Here is a 23,346-nt window from a genome sequence, read left to right as displayed (position 1 = left end):
ATATGTGCAATATAGAGACAGTAATGATCCAGTCTCATTATAGCCTCATGTGTATATGATTAGCCCATATAAAATCAGGTGTATTATTCACCAATGAGAACTTAGGCCAGGGTATATATACCTCCCCCATTCATTAAAACGTTACTCCTGATGAAACCTATGTGGTGAAACGCGTAGAGTGACGTTTTTCCTGAGCCGGCCGCAACCCCAGGAAGTGGACGCAGCGGATGACATCACTTCCGGTTGACTGGAATGCACCGATGGAACGCACGCCACGAGAGAGGGGAAGCGGAGCTACCATCCATCCGGCTGCAGAGATCCATTGCGATCGAAATGCTTGTTTTTATTTGAAACCATGTGAGTGTAACATCATTTATTTACCACCCATAAACTGTATATACAGTCTGCACTATGTCCAGTTGTATCTTTTAACAAGGTCCTTGGGAGCCCATACATCCGGGGGAAATATTGATTCCTGTTCGCCCAGTGACAACTATAGCATCCCAAAAGATACCTTTACGTGCCTCCAAAATTTCTCATGTTTGTGAGTATTTAATAGAGAGTCAAGTCATCATATTCTGATCCTAATTTAAACAATATTGCACTATCACTATATATCTTCTCTTTACATATATTGCGCTTCCCGGAAACTCCTTCCAATCACGAGGATTGACCGAGCAATCCTCTACTGGGTCACAGCTGCATCTTCGTATATGTTTGTATACGTATCACTGTATACCTGTTTTTTTCACCAGTATCACTTCGTATTATCTGAATATTTAGAGCGCCACATTTTGATAAGTTTCCTTTTATATGAGTAGCACTTAACCCTGGCCGTCAGGAGAGAGCATCAGCCCCGACATTCAAGGGTCCTGGCTTATACATCAGGGAGAAACGGTAATTGTTCAGAGCTGCCAGCCATCGGTGTCCTGCTGCATCCAATTTGGCCGAGGTATTGATGTACGTGAGGGGATTGTTATCTGTCCTTACCTCAAACGTAACACCGTAAAGGTAATCGTGGAGTTTCTCGGTGATCACCCACTTGAGAGCCAGGAACTCCAACTTGTGGACGGGGTATTTCTGTTCACTGGGTGTCAGACTGCGGCTGATGTAGGCTACAGGCCGAAGGCCTTCGGGGTGCTTCTGGTGCAGGACGGCGCCCAGTCCATCGAGACTGGCATCCACATGCAGAACGTATGGTTGTTCGGGATCAGCATACGCAAGCACCGGCGCTTCGGTCAGGCATTTCTTCAATTTCAGGAAGGCCTGTTAGCACTCAGACGTCCATTTATCGCCAAACGGTTGGCGGGCCGATGCGGTCTTCCTTCCTGTATCTTCGGGGTATATTTTCAACTGATTGTTCAGGGGTTTAGCTCTACTAGAGTACCCTTCCACGAAGCGACGGTAATACCCACAGAACCCCAGGAAGGATCATAGTTCTGTGACATTCTCAGGACGCGGCCAGTACACAACCGCTTCTACTTTGGCTGGGTCGGTGGCGATCCCTTGAGCAGACACGATGTGCCCCACATAGGTCACCGAGGTGTGACAAAACTGGCACTTGTCTAGGGACAATTTCAACCCTTCCTTCCCAAGACGGTCTATCACTTTAAGCATCCTCTCTTCGTGCACTTCCAGAGTCCTTCCGAAGACAATGATGTCGTCCAGGTAGACAAGACACTCCCGAGGGTTCATGTCCCCGATAGTCTTCTCCATCAGTCGTTGGAAGGTAGCAGGGGCCCCACATATACCTTGGGGCATACGTGTAAATTGATAGAACCCCAGGGGACAGACGAAAGCTGTTTTCTCCTGATCCTCTGCATTCATACTGTAGGTACCTGATAGTACCCAGATCGTAGATCGAGCACGCTGAACCATTGGCTTCCGTTCAGAGCATTCAGGATCTCTTCAATGCGAGGAAGGTTGTACTGGTCCAGTATCGTACGATTGTTCAGGGTTCGATAGTCGACACACAGTCGTACGGATCCGTTCTTTTTCCTCACCACCACTATGGGAGAGGCGTAAGGGCTCCGAGACTCCGTCAAAATCCCAGCGGTCTCCATTTCTTGCAAGACGTTCCGCACATCGTCCACATCCCTAGGGGCAATGCAACGAGAGTGTTCACGGAACGGAGTGGCGTCACTCAGTCTAATGGCATGTTGAGCGCTGCGACTGCACCCCACATCCATCTCACTCGTGGAGAACACATTCCGTCGTTTATTCAACTGGGTTGTCAGCCGCTCTTTCCACTCAGTGGGCAATGTCGATTCGCCGAAGTTGAAGTCTAGATCGACTAACTGCTCACTTGCTGCCGCCGCATTCACCTGGGGCATTGTTTCCACAGGGCTAACCGGATATTTGCAACCCAGACTCTGTCCGGCATCAAGTTCCATCGGGAATGCAGAGATGTTCTGCACATATATGTAGGTTCGTAGAGGGATTTTAGTTGTCCACTCTCTCACTTCGGGTAGTACCCTATACCCTCTCTGAACCTCTTCTTCAGGGGTACTCTCCAGAGAGAAAAGCTGGTCGTTCTTATCTCGCACGGGATAACGGCACCAGACGGCCATTCGTTGCACTCCCCTTGGTAAAATGGTCGTCAGTCCGCATTGACGATTGTAGAGATCCCTGTGATGCTCTAAGGCATATACCCGGTTGCACTCCTCTCGTAGTACGGGATCTAGGAGCGAATTGGCCAGTGGCAACTTGTTGGTCTCTTTCAGGTATGCTCTGATTACAGCTTGTACTATATCAGTATTGGTTCCCAAGATGATCGGATACTTGCACTGGTCTTGGGGCTCCGGGCATACCATTGCCGCTACATGCATGGGGTGTTTCTTGCCGGTGTTCAGTTGGAGTATTTCCAGTTGAACCCTTACAATCCCATCGATGGGGTAGTCTTCATTACTTAACCCCCTAACCTTCATATGTTCGGCTGACCTCAGGGGCAGTGTCTAAGGTGCTGGTAATAGAACTTGCGGTATATAATGGTCACTTGGGATCCAGTGTCCAGCAGGGCAGATGCATAGATCCCTTCCAGTACAACAGGCACGATGGCCGAGGGGCCTACTTGACTGTAAGCTTCCCTTGGTAAGGCGTCATCACGGGGGCCGGAGTCAGAAGGAGCATCTTCGGTTCCAGTAGGGGTTCCTGGGTCAGACTCTGCCATTTGTACGTGGCAGACCATCGACCGGGCTAAATTTTCTCTATCGGGAGGTTTTTCCTCCAGAATATCCTCCCTCTCCGGGCAATCGCTGGAGAAGTGGCCCTTCTTCCCGCAGTTATAGCAAACTACTTCGCGGCGTTCAGGACGACCCTTGTACGTGGAAGATGATCTCTCGGGGGCACGACCCTTCCTGGCAGGCGACTTGTGAGTCACCTCCTCCTCCTGGGTGGAAGATTTCTTACCCTTTGGGGTGGAGGGAACAGAGGTGTCACCCTTGATGGTATCCTTGGTCTTTTTGGATTCATGAAAATGTAGCTGCACCTCCTGTCCTCTGATGTGATGCAATAATTCCATGTAGCTGGGTGGTACCGCAGCGATCGGGGCAGCCCGCATCATTATAGCTATGTTGTGATTAGGCAACGACCCCTTTAGTAGCTGTTTGAATCGGTACTGGTCAACTTCGGCGACTGAAATGATGTTCTTGGACAGGAGAGTCCCCAGTGACAGCTGTAGTTTGCGGACGAAGGCAGACAAATCCTCTCCTTCTTTTTGGCGAAGAGCTTTGAACTGGGCCATCAGCTCATCCTCGTCGTCTTCTCGGGTATAGGACTGAGTGAGTATTTCCACCAGTTCCTGTGCCGTAACTTCTCCTTCCACTTCACGATGCGTCCGTACCAGTTGGGAGGCCGGGGCTCTGAGGCCCTCGACCAACCTCTGTCTTTTGCTAGCTTTGGAGCACGACCACTCCGCTATTGCTTGGAGAGTATGGTCCCTCCATGTCTCGATCCCTTCTTCTCCTGAAGGCGTCGGTACAATCCCAGAAAAGGCCTTTAGTTTCCGGTTGTTCTGTGCTTGGGTCGAGATGGTTACAGCTTCTACTAGTTGGGAGGCTGTCGTATTCAAGGAAAGCCCTCCACTAAGGGGCTGACTACTAGCTCCAGGTCCTACGCTAGGCATGGTTGGGAGACTGTCCGACCGTCTATCAGGAGTAGGCGAGGTGGGTTGGCTCCCCGCCCAGCTGCTGACACCTCCTAACCCGCTCTGGGTGAAAGAGACCTTAGGGGGACCTACCCTGTGAGGAGTACTGGTCACCCGGTGACTCGTGTTTGGTCCAGTACTGGTGGACGCTTCTTCGGAAGCCTGTGTGTCAGGATAGATCATGAAAGAGTGCTCTGCGGTAGGTTTAATACATGGGGAACAGTCTCTAAGCATATGTCACGCATGGTGACCAGGAGATAAGTAACCCCCGGCCGTCAGCATCCAGTTTATAGTCTACCACCTGGGCGGTGGTCAATCACGGGCAATTTCTTACATGTGTGCGCACTGTGAATAAGTCCATGTCATTTGCTACTCCCGCCACTGCAACCGCATGTCTTGGGGATACCTGCTGCGCTAAGGCCCAGTCATTGAATTCTTGCTTTGACGGCACGGACATGCTGGCGTTTAAATCGAACAATTTGTTATAGAATAGGGCACCCCAGGTAGAACCTCAGCAGCGCCTCCAAATGTAACGGGTATTCCCTCTATCCCAATCACAGATACAGTGTGTGTGGGTGGAAACCTATGTGTTACCAGGTGTGGTGCGTATACCTGCAGGTTCACCAGGGGCCTGAGCCTCCGCCTGCTGGGAACCTGGGGTGCTCTCTGGAACGTCTCTTGATCAGCGCCTCCACCTGTGCAGGATTCTAGGAGTATAGAATGTACCCTACACAGGACCTGCATATAGTAATCACATACACTGGAGTATAGGTATAACCATTTACTATATGCAGCATCAATAACACAACACATTAACCATATATATATATATATTAGCAACTCAGTAACTGTACCAAAGTCTCAAGTGTCAATCACTCGCGCTAGGAGCATATACCCCGTGCCCACCACCGTGTACCCCCACACCGTGTCCACAGTATAACCCCCTTGTCCCGTGGTCAGCGCTGCCACTATGTGTGATTACTTTGTTGGTGCACGTATAACGATACCTGCCTGGTGCGGCGGCACTTGGCTTTAAATAATCTTCTCAAAGGATCAGACGAGTTCCTGCACGACATCCAGGATCCACCCGCGTGGTGATCCGTCAGGGGCGATCCCACCCTGAAGATAGTCCAGCTCTCTTTAATGGCGTGGGCTTGAGCCCAAGCCTCTTGGCGGGAAACGCAGCATCCGCTGTGTCCCTAACTAGCAAACAGCTAATGGGGCAGGGTCACTAACCTAGGGCCTGTCCCTATAGCACCATAAGCTATCAGAGGGGCTCAGGACCAATCTGGGGCCTAGGGGGCTGCTGGCCTAATGCAGCGGGTCACAGACCCCTGCACGCACCTCCTATCCCTTACTCTTCCTGGTCCTGACTGCCTGTCTGCAAAAACCCCGTGAATTGTATCCATTCCCTGCAAGCAGGGAGCTCTTGTAGCCTATTGGCTCTCTGGCGTCACATGGGGTGATGCTGAGGCTCATGGGACTTGTTGTCCCTTCCATGAGCCTTCCCTGGTAGGCTAGCATTCGCGCGCTTATCACTGCGCATGCGCAACTCTTTGGGGCCGCCGGCACTCACCGCGCATGCGCGAACCTGCGCAACATGGCGGCGCCCTGCACGGGAGCCGCCGGGGACCTCCGGAGCACTGGAGCGCTCCCTGCTCGGCCCCCACCCTCCGGAATGGCCATCGGGTCTGCCGCTTGCCTCCGGCAGCAACCGCCATCGATCACGGCCACGGAGGTGATGGGGGTCGCAGGGCAACAAGGGGTGACCTGGCTACATCTGTAAAGTTCATCATTTGGTATACCTTTGATTTGTCTGCTGATGTTTATTTTTAAATGATACCTTCAAGTATTGTGACCTGTGTCATTTGCCTAATTCTTATAAAACATAATTAGGACCTAATTGACACATTTTGTTATGGGCTGATTATATAAAGAATACATACACGTTCATTTTAGGTGAAGAAAACTATTAGTATAGTCCCATAAGATTGTGTGTGTGTGTGTGTGTGTGTGTGTGTGTGTGTGTGTGTGTGTGTGTGTGTGTGTGTGTGTATATATATGTGCTGGGTGATAATGGGGAAAGGCGGGGTTGCAGACCTGCCTAAGACATGCAGATGAGCATACAGTTGTATTTGCTTTGCTGTGGAGGGTTTTTGTCACTTGTGCTCATTTGCATGTCATTTCCCAGAATCACTTGCTGCAGTGGAAGTGCTGTGTGCTGGGTGATAATGGGGAAAGGCGGAGTTGCAGACCTACCTAAGACAAGCAGATGAGCATACAGTTGTATTTACATTTGTATGTATATATATATAAATAAATAAATAACATATATATATATATATATATATATATATATATATATATATATATATATATATACACTGTTGTTCGCTCTTGGTATGACCCACCCCATCTAATATTGGCCCGTGTGGTCTAACCAACCCCATTACATTGTCGTTACACAGCTCCCCTGACTACCACTGGCTCCTTCCCACGCAGCACAAAGTGGCAGCAGAAACTCTCCCTGTTTCCCAGTGTGCCTAGCAAAATCCTGTCCTGTTGACAGGTATATATATCTCTCAGCAGCGCCTCCAACTGTAACGGTTGTTCCCTCTTGGTATGACCCACCCCATCTCATATTGGCCCGTGTGGTCTAACCAACCCCATTACAAGGTCGTGTTTGGTGGTGCACCTGTAGGCAACAGGACTCCTGAGTCTCCCGCATGATGGTATTCGGGGATTGTCAATCAGGACAGGTATATATATATCTCAGCAGCGCCTCCAAGTCATCAGGTCTATGCATCCACAGGGACATGGTCCTGATGAAGAACTCGTTCTTGGTGGTGCCGTCCACTGGAGAGTAACATCACACTCACACAGTGAGGGTATCATTGAACAAGACATGTTTATTGTAGCTTGGTGGGCAAGCTGCCCTTCACAGCCAGCTGTCTCAGCCGCACATTGTTCTATGCTGTCCCTTTGCCAGTTATGCCCTCCCAATGGAGGGGATCCCCTCTCCTCGTAGGGAGATCACCCCTGTGCCAGGTCATACTTACATAGGGCACCTCACCAGGGTATGAGGGCAAACCTCCATAATTACTGCTGGCATCCCTGCAACTTACCAGGTTTACTGCCAGCAGGGGAGACAACTTCAGACCATTTTACATGCATGGCTACAATCTTCCTGGCTGGGACCTACATTTTGTGTACCTTGTTCCAGGAAGCACTGTAAAATGAAACACATAATTAATCAAACAACATTCTTGTGTCATAATTATTAACAGTGTAGCGCTCACTGACCAGCAGAGGGCGCTCAAGGTAGAAACAGACCTCACTATTCTGTCTTCCTAATAATAGTGGCAAGGATCTGGTTTCTTCACCTCCCTTCCTGCCATGTCAGTCACGGTGATGCTATATTCCCGGGGCAAGCCACTCTCGGGTCTATATACTGCCTTATGCATATATATGCTGCGCCCGATGCTCCATACTCACACCAGCTGAGAGATCCGCTCTTCTGCTCTGCGCCCAGTAATTTTATCCCTTTTATTTAACAAGTACAGCTCTATGTCTTCCCTGAGCCATCTATCCCTGTGATCCTCTATCTCCTGCATGAGGGGCTCGGGGACATAGGGGCACTCCAGCCCATGTGAGTTTTTGAACTTAGCTACAATGGCCCTTTCTGCTCGACAGGCCCTTATGAGCTTAGTATTTCCCGCTCTCCCTGGCAACACCCATGACAGGGGTTCGTCCGGGTCCACCAGATCCTCAAGCCACTGGGCCCCAAGGCTCTATTAGCCCTCGACTAATATTATACCATCGGGCTTGTATGGCTTGCAACCGCTCCTCCTCGGTAAATTCTCCCTTGGCCCACCAATAATCCACCACCCCATTTCTATCCAAAATGAACCGGGTCCTATCTAGCCAGGCCTCATATCCCTCAAATAAGGGGGCCCACCACCGGGTCTCCCTGATTTCTTGCTGAGCGGACTCCACTGACTCCCCCTCTTCCAGCTCCCTCCAGGAGGACACTCCAGTGGTCCCGGTAGATCGTGACTGTGATCCTACCCTCTTAGGCCTACTTTCTAGGGTGACACTCACAACGCTTAGGCCATCACTAGACACGGACACTTGCCGCGAATACCTCCCACTCACTGAACCATCATCAGATGTCCCACAGTCCAAGCCCCCCTCAGTCCGTTCCTCCGACGTGACCCAGGAATCCCCTGACATCCCTAAGCTTGAGGTGGAACCGAAAGAAAAGGTGGCTGGGGCTTTAACTAGGGCCTTGGGTCTAACTAGGGTCGGGGTTTGGGCATAGGGCCGGACAGTGGATATCCGCGGGGCTTCGACCCACTCTTCACTGCTACCTGGTCCGGTGTCACCGCATGGGCTCTCCGCTGCTTCGGTCTCACTGCTCTGCAGCTTCCGCGTCGATCGCCCGCTCCTCTTCAACTTCGGCGATCGGCTGACACTGCTCGAATGAAGAGGCGCTGTCATCTCTCCATCAGGTCCGCTCTGCCCACCGGAAACGACATCCTGGCACGCACGTGTCTCGTCGCCATCTTGGGTTGGGTTCCCAAGCGGAATCTCTTCCTCCACGACTACATCCGGCAACGCCTTTTTCCGCTGTGGCACCGCTCGGGCCTTGCTCCGTCCCTCCTCTACCGTTGCCATCCTCGGAACCTGGTAATAGCAGGGGCTCTGCTTACCGCTCCGTGGTGTTGGGGTGGATCTGCCGCCAACGGAACCGCTGGTCACCACGGCCGTGGGACTTTGCCTCTCGGGCTGCCACTGCACGGGCGACACTCAGCTCCGCTCACTTCCGACACAGGTGAGTGGCACTGGTTTAGCTGTACTGCCACTGTGGCTCACCGGTGGTCGGGCCGTCATCGCGATAGGACTGGCGGTGTCCTCGTCCAAGGACTCCAACTTCGCGTTAGGCCGGGGCATTCCACTCAGGGATCGCCGATGAGCCCCTTTTCTATCACAGTGTCGCTGGTCAGTTTTCTCATCTGGCTCGGCTTTAATAGTCAGGCCCGATCCCCTTTCTCCGGGATCATCAGACTCCCTCCAGAGCGCGCCGGGGAGTTCCGCCGCCAGCATGGCAATATCTCCCGCGGTCTCCACAGCCTGGACCGGTAGGAAGGTCGGCATTGGCCACAGATACTGTAGGCCACATTGTGCACATCGCGCCATAGAGCTCACAGCACCACCCGGCAGTCGACACTGCAGGCACAGACATGCCACCGTTTCTATACCCACCACTCGGAGTATCAGGAAGCCTCCTGGGGCGAGTAGGGATGGGTAGATATCGGTGACCCTTCTTCCGATTTACAAGCCATAGTCACTAGAGGAGGCACTCGCACTAGTGGTCTATTCAGCTTACTGGCTCCTCGCAACTGAAGTGCAGGGGCTGGTTGCCAACCCCTTCTCCAGCTAACTCCATCCGCATCCGCCACAACTGGAAACCACTCCCCCTGGTGGATACTGGAGGGAGGTTCCTCGATTTAGTCTCATGACCCAGCACAGGGGCTGAGTTAGTCATAGTCCATGTGGGCGCGGCTCCAGCTTTCGCGCCATACTCCGCATCAGGGTGGAGTCTTCCCGTTGGTGCCACTCCTGGCCAACTCTCTGCAAGTTGCGTATTTGCTATATTTTCTGCAACTGGCCCACGCGGTCTCCCAGGGAAGGGGGAACCGCCATTTTGGTTAGCAATGTCCCTCTGATTCACTGTTGAGTGAATGGCCTCCGTTCGCCATCTTGGACCTTCCGCACTGCGCAGATTTTCCATTCTTGCGATCGCCATTGGGCTACTGTATATTATTTTATTGTACATGGAGCTCCTCTTTTCGGGGCAGCTGCCACACCGATACAATAAAAATGCCTTGTGCACCACCTTGTGTACCTAATGTAGATCTGACTCGTGTTTGCACTACCTCAGGCTAGGCTCACACACTCGGTGTCTGCTGTATCTCCTTCCTCCCAGTCTGTGCTCCCTTCGGTAAGTGGTCTGGAATGGACCAGAGTACTCTGGCTCTTCCATGCAGTACTTTGGGCGTCTACCTACTGTTGGCAAGTCTAGCGCAGACCCTCTCCAGGATTCCTGAACTACGTTACCAGTTTATCCCTTTAGGCGTCCTACCACTAGCACTACCTCAAGGGACTTGGACAGCTATAGCCCTGCTCCAGCCCCACTAAACTCCTTGCAGGATCCCAGGGCGTCCGTGCGACCTGCAGCTCCAGCAGCTCCCCTGACTACCACTGGCTCCTTTCCACGCAGCACAAAGTTGCAGCAGACACTCTCCCTGTTTCCCAGTGTGCCTAGCAAAAGCCTGTCCTGTTGACAGGTATATATATCTCTCAGCAGCGCCTCCAACTGTAACGGTTGTTCCCTCTTGGTATGACCCACCCCATCTCATATTGGCCCGTGTGGTCTAACCAACCCCATTACAAGGTCGTGTTTGGTGGTGCACCTGTAGGCAACAGGACTCCTGAGTCTCCCGCATGATGGTATTCGGGGATTGTCAATCAGGACAGGTATATATATATATCTCAGCAGCGCCTCCAACTCATCAGGGTCTATGCATCCGCAGGGAGATGGTCCTGATGAAGAACTCCTTCTTGGTGATGCCGTCCACTGGAGAGTAACATCACACTCACACAGTGGGGGTATCATTGAACAAGACATGTTTATTGTAGCTTGGTGGGCAAGCTGCCCTTCACAGCCAGCTGTCTCAGCCGCACATTGTTCTATGCTGTCCCTTTGCCAGGTACACCCTCCCAATGGAGTTGGATCCCCTCTCCTCGTAGGGAGATCACCCCTGTGCCAGGTCCCTGGACACAGTGTGGCTCTTCTATAGATTAATGTGGAAATGGACCACTAGTTATTGCACTAGTGGATCCTTCCTTCCCAATAACTCAGCTCTCCAGCAACCAACTAACGTTTGAGCAGTGCTGTGCCTTATATACTTTAGGAGCAGTCACAGCTCTGATGTCACTAACTGTGGACTCAGAGCTGGGAGCCACTCTCACTCATACATAGGGCACCTCACCAGGGTATGAGGGCAAACCTCCATAATTACTGCTGGCATCCCTGTAACTTACCAGGTTTACTGCCAGCAGGGGAGACAACTGCAGACCATTTTACATGCATGGCTACATAAATATATATATATACACACACAAAAACAAAGCAGCACTAACACATACAGGTCATGCACTAATATACTTATCTCTGAGTACCAAGTACAAATCCCAGAGTTCAATCCATCAAACACAAGTCCAGTGAAAAAGAGCATTCATTAGAAAAACAAAGGGGAAAGATTCCCAATAGCCAGATCCAGTCCAATTACAGGAGGGGGGCTGCTCATCCACGGGAGAATCACTCCCAAACCAGTACTGTATAGAAAAAAAGCGCACTCCCCTAGTGCATTATCTTATGATGCAGATTAAATAAAATTTCTTTAAATAAATGTAAGGTAGATAATACACACTTACAAGACGTAAAGAGTAAAATTCACGTAAAGGTATATTTACACACAGACACCTGGTAGAGATCAGCTTAGATGGATGGGGCAGACCTTTTATGTATACCCACTGAAAGCCAGTTGCCTTTAGACCTGCTGCTGGAACGCTCACACACAGCAGAAACGACCGCAGACAGAGTCACAGTGAAAGCAGGCACAGTGGGAGATGGTAACGGTCTTCCTCTTGCAGCTGATCAGCTGGTCCCTATTGGTGTATCATTAAATTATGAAATTAAGAACTGCCATTAATCAAACTCTAAATTGGCTGCTAATATAAGACAGATGCAACATAAAGTGTGTGCTCCTATATGCAGTCATTAGATTGATGTGCCCAATACAATTAAGGTGTTGTGCCTGTGTTTGCCCAACTTTTAATCAGGATCTTATTTTTATGAGGAATAAACTACCATTTACCACCTACACAAGGAATTTGCATAACTCCACTGTTAGGCAAATCTAATCACCTTATTCAATGTTGTCCATATTGTAAGTGGCCTATTGAGTCGATTTCGGCTAAAAAGCAACATTAAAGTCAATGGGTGTAAGGATCAGGTGCAGGCTCCGCCCCTGTCAATCTCCAGTCGCATGTTTGGTTCTAGCTTCTCTCCTGCCTGCAAGAGTAATCATGCGTCTGATTCGCCAATCTTGCTATTTAGGCTCAGCCTCTTCCACCAGGAATTTGGCTGAATATAAACCTCTTGTGACGTCGCACTGGTCGCAAGCACTCTGCATTGTCTTGCCTTACCTTGCTCCATTTGACTCCGCTGACTTCTCCAATCCTCGACCTTGGCTAGTGACCCCTACCAACCATACCTCTCCTACCTTGACCCCGCTACCCATGACTATGATACCCGCAATCCAGACGTGGCTTGGTGGCTCCAGATCGGTGTATCCTATCCCCACCTCGGCCTCGCAGTACCGTCCTGTTTGCAGCGAGCACTCATTACGATGGGGATTTTCAGCCGAAAAAGACCCAAACTGACGATTTAGAGGTCCTTAAATTGCCCCTATATGTGCAACACACTAAACACAATTTACAAAGCAACTGAACTGTTATTTATACGGCTCTCTTTGTATCAGAAAATACTATGCAGTAAATGTTAGCACAGCTTTTTGAATGTGTGAATAAGGGTAGAATAGAAAAATGAATAATGATACTAATATATTCCAGGTTGATGCTGATGCAACATCACTGAATGCAAACGATGCTTTTGTTCTGAAACTAAAAAATAACTCTGGCATCATGTGGGTAGGAAAAGGAGCCAATGAAGATGAGATAAAGGGAGCGGAGTACATTGCTAAAATTCTAAAATGCAATGCCACAAAAATAGAAGAAGGCAAAGAGCCAGGTTTGTATTACTTTTTATATAGCAACTTTTCCCCCACCCTAAGTGGGATCATGTCGCTACCATGTATTCTGGTGCTGGTGCATACATGTGAGGTGGATCAGAATGCCTGAGATCTCCGCGATGTTGTAGGGAGATAACAGGATCAGGCTATCATGGATGGTTCGTCAATCAGCGGCAGCGCCTCCAGCCCAAGAGGATCCTGGTACAGCCAGGATGAACCTCAGGAGCACTCTTCTTACGTTGTTCATAATCCAAGCATCAAACCAGAGAGGGTATAACTGGAGTTTATTGAACACAGCATGGCAGTACAGGTTACAGTCCCTGAAGACAGTACCCAGGCTTGAGGCCTTGAATATCCCTCCTCAGCAAACCTTACCCCCTAACAGGGCCAGGCCTCAGCCTACTCCTTTGCAGGAGAGGCTCACTGCTGCGTCCTCATAGTATGGAGGTCAGCCCAGAACTCACTCCCAGAAACACTTACTAAACCCTAGAGGGAAACTCCCTCCTTCCCAGGGGACAGGCTTGTAAGCCAGCCTCCTATTAGTCATTGGCCCTCCTTGTAATACCAGGCTACTCCTGAACTTTATTAGGTAACACACATATAATAATACAACCAGGCTCTGCAGGATTTGTTCCCAACACTGCCCACACTTTACTGGGACTTACAGTGCTGGAGGGGACAGAGAATTAGTAGCCTAAGGAGGCTTGGCTACATCTATATATAAAGATTTACCCAAGTTTCGATCTTGGGCATAAAAAGCATACTTTTAAAACAATTTGCTGCACAAGACCTACCAAAATGTTAGTTGCTAGCAAATATCATCCAAGTACATATACAGTGTATGATATCCACTTGACATTTCTTCAGGGGGCATTTGTAACAGTTGATGTTAGGTACTGTAACTGTGCACATACTGTATACACTGTAGTTAGAGAACTGTAGAGTCACTAACAGACAACAATGATAGGGGCATGTCTTGGGACGCTTGTACGACACCTACGCTTGCAATAAAGATTTTACCCAATACTCTGAAGTGGATTTATTTATGGTTGTATTGCATTGAAGAGAACGATGATGTGTCTTTTTGGAATGGCAGGGAGGTAATGAAAGACGGAGGCACAGAGCATGGATGGTATACGCTTGGAAGATCAAAGTCAAACTACAAAGCAGAAAAAAGGAATAAAAATATGGTAGCTACAAGAGGATTAGAGACAAATAAGATCATATTCTGGGGACATACAATAGGGATTATAAAAATGAGGTAAAGGGTTATATGGGAAATATGTTAATGCTCTTGTAGTAATAGGTCATGCTAAAGTGGAAAAATAGACCCCCTATGTAAATGAACATACTACACTACACTGCTTAAAAAAAATTAAAGCCTTTGTGACTATGTGTGCTTGATATTTTGCTGGTCTATAATCCACAGTAATAACCAATATAAAAATCTATTAAATAATCATTTTACCATTATTGTAATATTGCTTTTTCCTAAGTGAATGCTACAAGATCTGGAAATGCAAATCTGCATATGAATTATTGATGGGAGCTAATAACATGCTTTTTTATATATATATTTTTGTTTTCCAAACATAAGAGAACAATGTTGGAGGAGTGTAGCTTTGTTGCACTATAGTAATTGCTATTGTGGGCCACAAATTTGAACTCTAACTGCAGTCTTTCAATCTGCTTTAATATTAATAATAATCTTCTGTTCAGATCACGTTCACTCCTCCTAGAGGAGTGCCAATGCAATTTTCCTAGGAAACAAGCAAAACATTGATGCTATTCACTGGAGATCACGTAGGCCAACATTAGTGATGTTCTCTGGATGTCAATAGGTCGCCCTAAATGTTAACCCCCCCAAAAAAGTATACCCCCTTACTCGTAATTATTTGAATTTGTGGCATTCTAAAAGTTTGTTTAACCTAAGTTCTATCAACATGTGAAGGGAATATGTAAGTAATCAAAGCCTTTGAAGCTAAAGTATAGAAATGGAGTTATAGTGCTGTAGTTGTATTTTTCCCAGAGATGTAGCACAAAAATAAATATTTGGAGGTTCCAGGGTTTCTCACGTTCTTCTGTGTGACTTCATGTGTTTTTCTAAGGAGGAAACTTATCTAAATTCTCTTGGTACAAAACTGATGCAAAAAGCAGCACTGTATCATGTATTTTTTTTTTTATTTCAATTTTTTTATTGTTTTTCACAAAATACACACATCATACATTTTGTTATACAGACATTGGAGGAGTACTAACTGTCATGTACAACACAGTAAATATTCACGAATCATTGTTCCTGTTTAAGTTAAATATGTAACTAGTTGTGTTAAGTATTGCCTATTCACATACTCCCCCATTAGAATGGAAGCGGCCGCTTCTTTGTGTGCATCTTTTATTGTCAGGGAAGAAAAAAGAAAAGATAGGGGGGGAGAGAGGGGTGAAAGGAGAGGGGGAGGAAAGTAGAGTTGGGGAGGGAGAGAAGGGGAGGGGAGGAGGGGGGGGGAAGGGAGGGACCAGCCCAATTGGCCCCTTAGTTTTTTCCGATTGCTTTCGTAGTAGTCTGTTACACACCTGGCCATACTTCCCATGTCTTATGGAACTTGTCCATTTTTTGGGTTAGTTTTGCTGTAAGGAGCTCCATTGACTTTATTTCGCGGAGTCTTCGTAGTATTGTCTGTTTGGATGGTGGATTTATTTTTTTCCAGGCAGTTGCCACACAACAGCGAGCTGCCGTGAGTACGTGTATTGTCATTTAGTTTTCTGCCGTCTCTAGCTCGTCAATTGGTTTAGCCAGCACCATGGTCAGCGAGTCCATCTCAATCTCCACCCCCATGTATTATCGGATTAATGATTTGATCATGACCCAGAACACCTGATACTTTGGACAATTCCACCAGATGTGAGCCATATCTCCTCTTTCTCCGCATCCCCTCCAGCACAAATCTGGGGTCCCGGGGAAGATCTGGCTCAACCTACTCAGGGTTAAGTACCATTGAAATAGAATTTTATAAATATTCTCTTTGGTGGTGGTGCATATTGATGTTTTGGAAGCTGCCTCCCAGATATCCTCCCAGTCTTCCCTATCGATCTCTATGTTCAAATCTTCCGCCCATTTGAGCATATAATTGTGTTGGGAACAACCTACTGTTCTTGCCAGACCCAGATACACTTCCGAAATCAACCCCTTACAGTAATATCCTTTCCTGCATAGGCGCTCAAAATTTGTTAATGGTTGAAATGTTAATTCTTTGGAAAGAGTTTGCAGGTAATGCCTGATCTGCAGGTTCACTGTTTGGTGCTTTTTCTCTAGCTCCTGAATCGATAGGATCTTTCCGTTTCCTATAAACTGCTCTGCTACCATTATCTTTAACTTTTTAAATTCACTGAGTCTCTGTGGGAACAAGCCTGGGGGGAACTCCGGGTTGTTAAATATGGGCGTTAGTTGTGAGGGTGAGGCCGTTAGGTTAAACCTATCTTTATTTTTAGTCCATATTCTCCATGTACATTTCATTGCTCCCAGCTTTAATGTTTCTGAGAAGGTCTCCCTACCCCTCTCGGTCCACAGGGTGGCCGGGAGTGAGAGAGGTCTCGCATAGGCAGACTCAATCCCAATCCAACAGCTTGTGGTTGGTTCGTTGTTCCACATTATAACTTGTTTGAGTTGGGCCGCCAAATAATATTTCATGATATCCGGGGCTGCCAAGGCTCCGCTTTCCTTTGGTGCTAGCAAGATAGTTCTAGCTACCCTTGGTCTTTTATTTTGCCAAATAAATTGGAAGATTTTGTTTTGCATATTTTTGAGTTCACCTAGTGGGATATCAATAGGGAGAGTCTGGAAGTAATACAGAAGTCTTGGTAGGATGTTCATTTTTACCGTGGTTATTCTTCCTAGCCAAGATATCTGATATCCATTCCAGCTTTGAAGGTCTTTTTTTAGTCTCTCAAATAGGGGTGGGTAATTGTATTGAAATAGTGTTTTGTACTCCCGTGTTATTTGTATTCCTAGGTATTTGATTTTTGTGGAACTCCACCTATAATTGAAATTTATTTGCAGTAATTTGACCTCGGGGTGGGGTAGGGATATATTTAATGCTTCCGACTTATCCATATTAGTTTTGTATCCCGAGATTTTGCTGAATTTGTCTAATTGTGAGTGTAAATTTGAGAGTGAGGTCAAGGGGTTGGCCAGAGTCAGGATAATGTCATCAGCAAAGAGGGATAGCTTATAGTTTGTCCCCCCAATTTCAATACCATTTATATTTTTATCCTCTCTAATTGTTGCTGCCAAGGGTTCGATAGAGAGGGCAAATAGAAGCGGAGACAAGGGGCATCCTTGTCGAGTACCATTCTTAATGTTTATAGGGTTTGCGTCTCCTCCTGGGAGCTTCACGACGGCCGTGGGACTTTTGTACAGGGCTCTGACCCCTGTCAGATAGTGGCCCTTAAATCCGAATTTGATTAATGTTTGATCTAAAAAGTCCCATCTGATCCTATCGAATGCTTTTTCCGCATCTAGGCTCAATAGGATGGCCTTCGTGGATGAGAGATGTACATGGTCGATTATGTTAATGATTTTCCTGGTATTATCTGAGGCCTGCCTGCCGGAAATAAACCCGACTTGATCTATGTGTATTAGGCTTGGGAGTATGGGGGTTAATCTGTTGGCTAAAATTTTACTGAAAAGTTTTAGATCCGAATTAAGGAGGGCTATGGGGCGATAACTACCGCACTGTAGTGGGTCTCTCCCTTCCTTTGGTATGACTGCTAGATTGGCCTTAGACATAGATGCTGGGATGGTTGTTCCCTCCAGAAACTCGTTGAACATATCAAGGCGATATGGAGCTAGAATTAGCTTGAATGTCTTATAATATTGATTGGAGAACCCATCTGGGCCTGGCGTTTTGCTAGGTTTTAGTTGGGAGATGGCATTTAAGAGCTCCTCTTGGGAGATTTCTTTGTTTAGTTCTGCAAGATCCCCTTCTGAGAGGCTTGGAAGGTTACATGAATCTAAATATTTAGCTATAGCTTTCTCGTTAGAGGATCTATTTTTTGGGAACTTTAGATTATATAATTTAGAGTAGAAGTCTGAGAATTCGGCTGCTATCTGTTTCTCGCAATATGTTTTGGCACCTGTCTTTGTTTGTATAGCTGTTACTTGGGCTTTAGTTCTCAGACCTCTTAGCTTGGATGCTAATAACCGGTCGGCCTTATTCCCTTTATCATAGTATTTTTGCCTGGTCCACCGTAGCGCCCTCTCCACTTCATCGAGTTGTATCTGTTTGAATTCAGATCTGGCTTTATCTAATATTTTGAGTAATTTTTTTGAGGGATTAGTTTTATGTTTTTGTTCCAGTAATTGGACCTTTCCCGCCAATTCGTTGTACAATTTCTGTCGTGCTTTTTTCTTGTATGAGGCTATGGAAATGATATTCCCTCTGATTGTAGCCTTATGAGCCTCCCATAGCATCGCTGATGACTCTACGGAGCCCTTGTTCAGTGTAAAGTATTCTCTGAGTTTTTGTTTAATTTCTATTTCTACATCTGGTTGGTTTAACAGAGAATCATTTAGTTTCCAATTGTATTGGCTATTTTTATAGAAGGGGAGGGAGAGCGTCTGCGAGACCGGGGCGTGGTCCGATCAGGATATTGATACTATATCTGACTGGGAGGTTGCCTGGAAGATATCCTTAGTACCCAGAAAATAATCAATCCTTGAGTAGGTCTGGTGCGGGGGGGAGAAGTAGGAGTAGTCCCTCTGACCCTGGTGCTGTGCTCGCCAGATATCTATTAATGCGAACTCTTTCAGTATGTTACGGAATTCCCTAGCATTTTTCTCCGTAGCACGAGGGAGGGGGGTATCTAATGTGCTCATCCTGTCCTGGTCGGGGTCTACAAGCATATTTAGGTCTCCGACCAACAACAGTGTAGTTCTAGGCTGGGGAGCTAGGCTATCACAAAGTTCTCTCAGGAAGTCAGCTTGGGCCTCGTTTGGGGCGTATATATTGACCATAGTAATATCCACCCCGGACAAGGTGCCTTGGAGGATAAGAAATCTGCCTTCCGGATCTGCAGTTTCTTTTTTTAAAGAAAATTTAACATTTTGTTTCAACAAAATAGCTACCCCTCTCTTTTTGGTTGGGCAGAATGCATAGTAGGTCTGAGGGTATATCTCTGGAAGGTTTTTGGGGGGGTTGTCGTGTTAAAGTGGGTTTCCTGTAAAAACAGGATGTCTCCCTTCGTCTTTTTGAGCTCCTGAAGAGCGAGCCTTCTTTTAAGTACTGAGTTTAGTCCTCTGACATTTAGGAATATTAGTTTAAGTGTTGTGTTATGGGCCATTGTTACCTGGATGGTATTTCAGGGCTTCTGTCTGTCCCTCCACTTTCCCAAGGTGGTGGACGTCTCTACAGTCATACCTTGTCTTGACCTCCGAGTGGCCTTTTTGTGGAATCTTGGTTTCTGGAGACCCTGGTCGTCTGCGTATGTGCTCGTCTCTGCTGGGTGTGTGTGGATAGAAAAACAGGGTTGTGTTCATTTTTATGTGTGACTTTTCTTTTGAATAGAGTACCTGGTGCTGATGAGAGCTGGTTCTGCAAGATCGTTCCCTGTGTTCTCTGGGCACGTGGATGGCTGGGGGGGCATGGGGGGGATGGGGGAGGAGAGGAAAGAGAGGGGGGTGAGAAAAGAGTGGAAAAAGAAAAGAAAGTGGGCTGTCCAAGAGCCCAGTTTTAGAGACCCTCATCTCTCTAAGGATGAAGGTAGTAGGCCTATTGCCTCTGGGAGACTTCCCTGAGTGCCGCTCTATGAGAGCCATCAGGGAGGCTGGAGAGCCCTCCTTCAAAAGGCATTGAACCTAAACATATTAAATGACATAAAACTTGTTCAACCATATAACTTCCGGGTCTAACGTTGTGGGACCCTTAACTAATTGCTTTCATAACCTTATGTTTATATGTCATGCGAACCTCGGTTTGGCATAGGGGTAGGGGTGTTCCCCAGCTAGGGGACGGGGGCGGGCAGAAGTGGAGGGGGGAAGGGGTATGACCAGGGGGGGAGAAAGGGAGGGGGGGGATAAACTGGGCCGGGGGGGAGCACGTGAGGGTAGGAGGGGAGGGGTGTAGGGGATGGGGAGGGGGGGTGCTGGGGGAGGGGGAGGTCTATACAAGTATCACCCCCTTGGGTACCTTCCCTGGAGCCCTTTCTCTTGTTGGCCTCTATGGTAGAAAGCCTAAGACCTCTTTTGGGATCCCCCTTCCAGAGGCTTCTCGTTTCCTCCCCAGGTGAGCCCCCCAACTGTGTCCACCAACATTTGCTTGTATTGTCAGTAGATGGCGCTGTTCCGCTGTTTTCATCTAGATCCCTATGTTTACAGTTCCCATTACTTTGCTTGGGTCAGCTGCAACGTTAAGGGTACAGGGCGCACCCCGGGAGGAACCGAGCTGTTGTGGGTGAACCCCTTGGCGTAGAGGTGGTTCCAGCTAAGTATTTACAATATTTAACTAACACTGGATATATACGAGGGAGTTTTTTCGTATAGCTTCAGTCCATATATGTCTATCTTTGGGCTTGCCGTCAGCCTCTGTCTATTTTGGCCGGGTCTGACTCCGCAGAGACCGCCGGACCAGCTCCCGATCCATCACGGCGGGGGGGGGGGGGGCGGGCAGGGAGCGAGGGGAGAGGAAAGGGGGGAGGGGAGAGAAATGTGGTTCCCCTCTCCCCCAGACAATCATCCCCCCCCCTCCCGCACAACCAAAGCCCCCCCCGCCCCACCAAACATCATCACCCCTCGTCTACATCGGGTCTTCTGTCCGCCGCTCCCTGCTCTCGTCCTGAGACTCTTTCTCGCATTCCATGCAGAGGCCAAGAGCACCGACACTCCGAAGGAGAGCGACTTCATCTCGCAGCAGGTAAGTGGAGATCCACCGGGGGGTAGACAGGGGAGCTGTTTCTCTCTTTTATCCAGGGGGAGGGAGATCTGGGGATAATGGAGGGCGCAGTCCCGCCGCCTCCGTCGGGTCGGGACAAGTTCTGAGTCTCGATTCTTATTCTTCCCCCACCTGGTTTCGCTGGGTGGCGATTCTCTGGAAAGTTCGCGGTACCTTCTCAGTTGGTCTTTGGTTCTGAGCGCCATCAGCTTCTTCATGGGCACTCGCCTGCGGGATGCCCAGGCCCCTCATAAATCTCGGGATTTCTTCCGGGTAGGATAGAGTGTGGTATTTCCCTCCTGATTGCTCAACGATTTTGAATGGGAACCCCCAGCGATATTTTAAGTTGTTTTCTCTCAGTTTCTGCAGGAGGGGTTTTAACTCTCTTCTCCTGTCTACAGTTTTCCTCGAGAGATCACTATAGATTTTGATTCATGTGTTGCGGAATTGTAAGGCTCCCTTGTCTCTACTGGCTGCTAATAATTTCTCCTTCGTAGAGTAGTAATGGAATTTAATCAGGACATCTCTGGTCCTCTTGGGGTCAGTAGATTTTGGCCCCGGGGCTCTGTGGGCCCTATCCATCTCCAGTTTATCAGGGGATAAGTCCGGGACTAGGTGGATAAATAAGTCTGTCAGGTAAGTGCGGAGCTGGTCCGTCTCCACGGACTCCGGGACATACCTTATTCTCAGGTTCTGCCTCCGGTCGCGATTTTCTTGATCTTCGGCACTTTCCTTTAATTCCCTTATTTCCCAGTGTAACCGGTTTATTTCGTCCTCTGCGGAGGATTGGGCATGCTCCAAGGCTTCCACCTTATGGTTCAGAGTGTCCATCTTAGCAGCCAGGAGGTTCATATCACTCCTTAAGGTGTTGACCGCTTTAGTCAGGTCATCCTGGATTTCTTTCCTCATTCTCGTGAAGAGGTTCTCCAGGTATTCTTTATTAACGTCGATGTTTGCCATTTCTGGCTGCTGTGTTCTGCCTGGGCCTTCCCGTGTGCGAGTCAGGCCGCCGTCTTGCGAGTCCTCGCAGCTCCCTGCGGGTCGCTGGTTTGGGGTAAAATAGCTTCCGACTGTTTGCTGGGCTGCTTTTTTGCCCTTGCCGCTCATGCTCTGTATGTTCCCCTGCCTGCTTATGGTCCCCACTTTATTATTTTTATTCCCTTTTATTTAAGGGGGGGAGGTGTGAGAGTGTTGCGGAACTTCTGGGGTGTTTCTGGAGCTGCTGAGTAGTTATTTATTTATTTATTTGGCTCAACGCTGTGTTGCTGGGGAGGTAGGGGGTTGTGGCATACTGAGGCTCAGGCAGCAGTTGGAAGCTGATGGTTGGGACAAGCAGCTGTATACCCCTTTAAGGGGAGATGGTGCCTCAGTGGAGTGTTCCTTTAAGATGGCCGCTTCCTCCCCTGCCGCCACGTGGTGGAACTCGCAGTTCCTGCAGCCAGGGGGTACTTTTCCCGTGTCGGGATCGCCTGATGGGGGTAAGTATATTTATTTAATTTTTCTGGGGGAGGGGGGCAAGCGGGGACCGGGACCGCAGCGGGGAGATGTTGATGCTGCTCCGGCTTCCCCTCTGGGTCACGGGAGGCTGCTACGGGCACTCTTCAAGGGCAGTGCATGCAGGGGGGGATCCCCAAGCCCCGCAGTTAGAGCGGACTCCGCGGGACACTCGGAGCTTAGCCCCGTCGCCTCTCCTACCTCCCACACCGCTCCTTCAGGCGTTTCCTCTGACTTTTTCGTGCGAGTCAGGGGGGGACTTCTACCGGGGGTCGGGGCTCACAGGAGGCCTCCCAGAGCGCCGGCAACCCCTCTCTAAATCGCCGGAAAAGGTACTTCTTGTGCCCAGCTGGTCTTAGGGGTTCAGGACTGTAGGTTGTGGGGGGGATTTGTTTATTTAATTGCTATTTTTATAGGTTATACGTTGGAGGGGCTCTGGAGCCAGTCTCTCAGGCAGCCATTCCTCTTGACGTCACAGGAAGTCTCCTGTATCATGTATTTTAATAACATTGGACGTAAACCACCATCTTATTTAGAGAAATAAAGTTTTTGCAGAGTAGTTTGCAAATATTTGACTGCTTTGTCAATATTCTAAGTGTTTGTTCCCTGGTGAAATACAAGAAAAACATCTTATTCTGCATGACCTCTATAATAATAGGTAGAGATGTGAGAACCAGCTAAGATTCACTTTGCCACAGTTTTGTTTGAACTTTCAAAAATTAGTGGAAATGAAAAACGAACTTTTGGCACAAAAAGTTTGAGCAACAAGGCACAAATTGTTCAAATTTCACTATTTTTCTTAGCCCCTTAATGTTTTAAAATAATTTGTAAAAGCTTGATCGAATTTCTAAATAGAAAGTAATCAAAATTAATTAAACATGCTATGCCCCATGAATTTTAGTAT

General features: G+C 48.2%; 1 protein-coding gene across 1 annotated transcript in view; it reads left to right on the top strand.

The window, feature by feature from the left end:
- LOC142487623 (scinderin-like) overlaps positions 1-23,346 on the top strand; it is a 162,029-nt gene that overhangs the window by 123,611 nt on the left and 15,072 nt on the right. The window contains exon 12 of the mRNA XM_075587232.1: positions 12,845-13,022. Within this exon, the coding sequence (XP_075443347.1) occupies positions 12,845-13,022 (178 nt within the window). The remainder of the gene's footprint in view (positions 1-12,844; positions 13,023-23,346) is intronic.

The sequence above is a fragment of the Ascaphus truei genome, chromosome 2, assembly GCF_040206685.1.
Source record: "Ascaphus truei isolate aAscTru1 chromosome 2, aAscTru1.hap1, whole genome shotgun sequence".
Lineage (NCBI taxonomy): Eukaryota > Metazoa > Chordata > Amphibia > Anura > Ascaphidae > Ascaphus > Ascaphus truei.
This window is presented reverse-complemented; position numbering and strand designations above follow the sequence as displayed.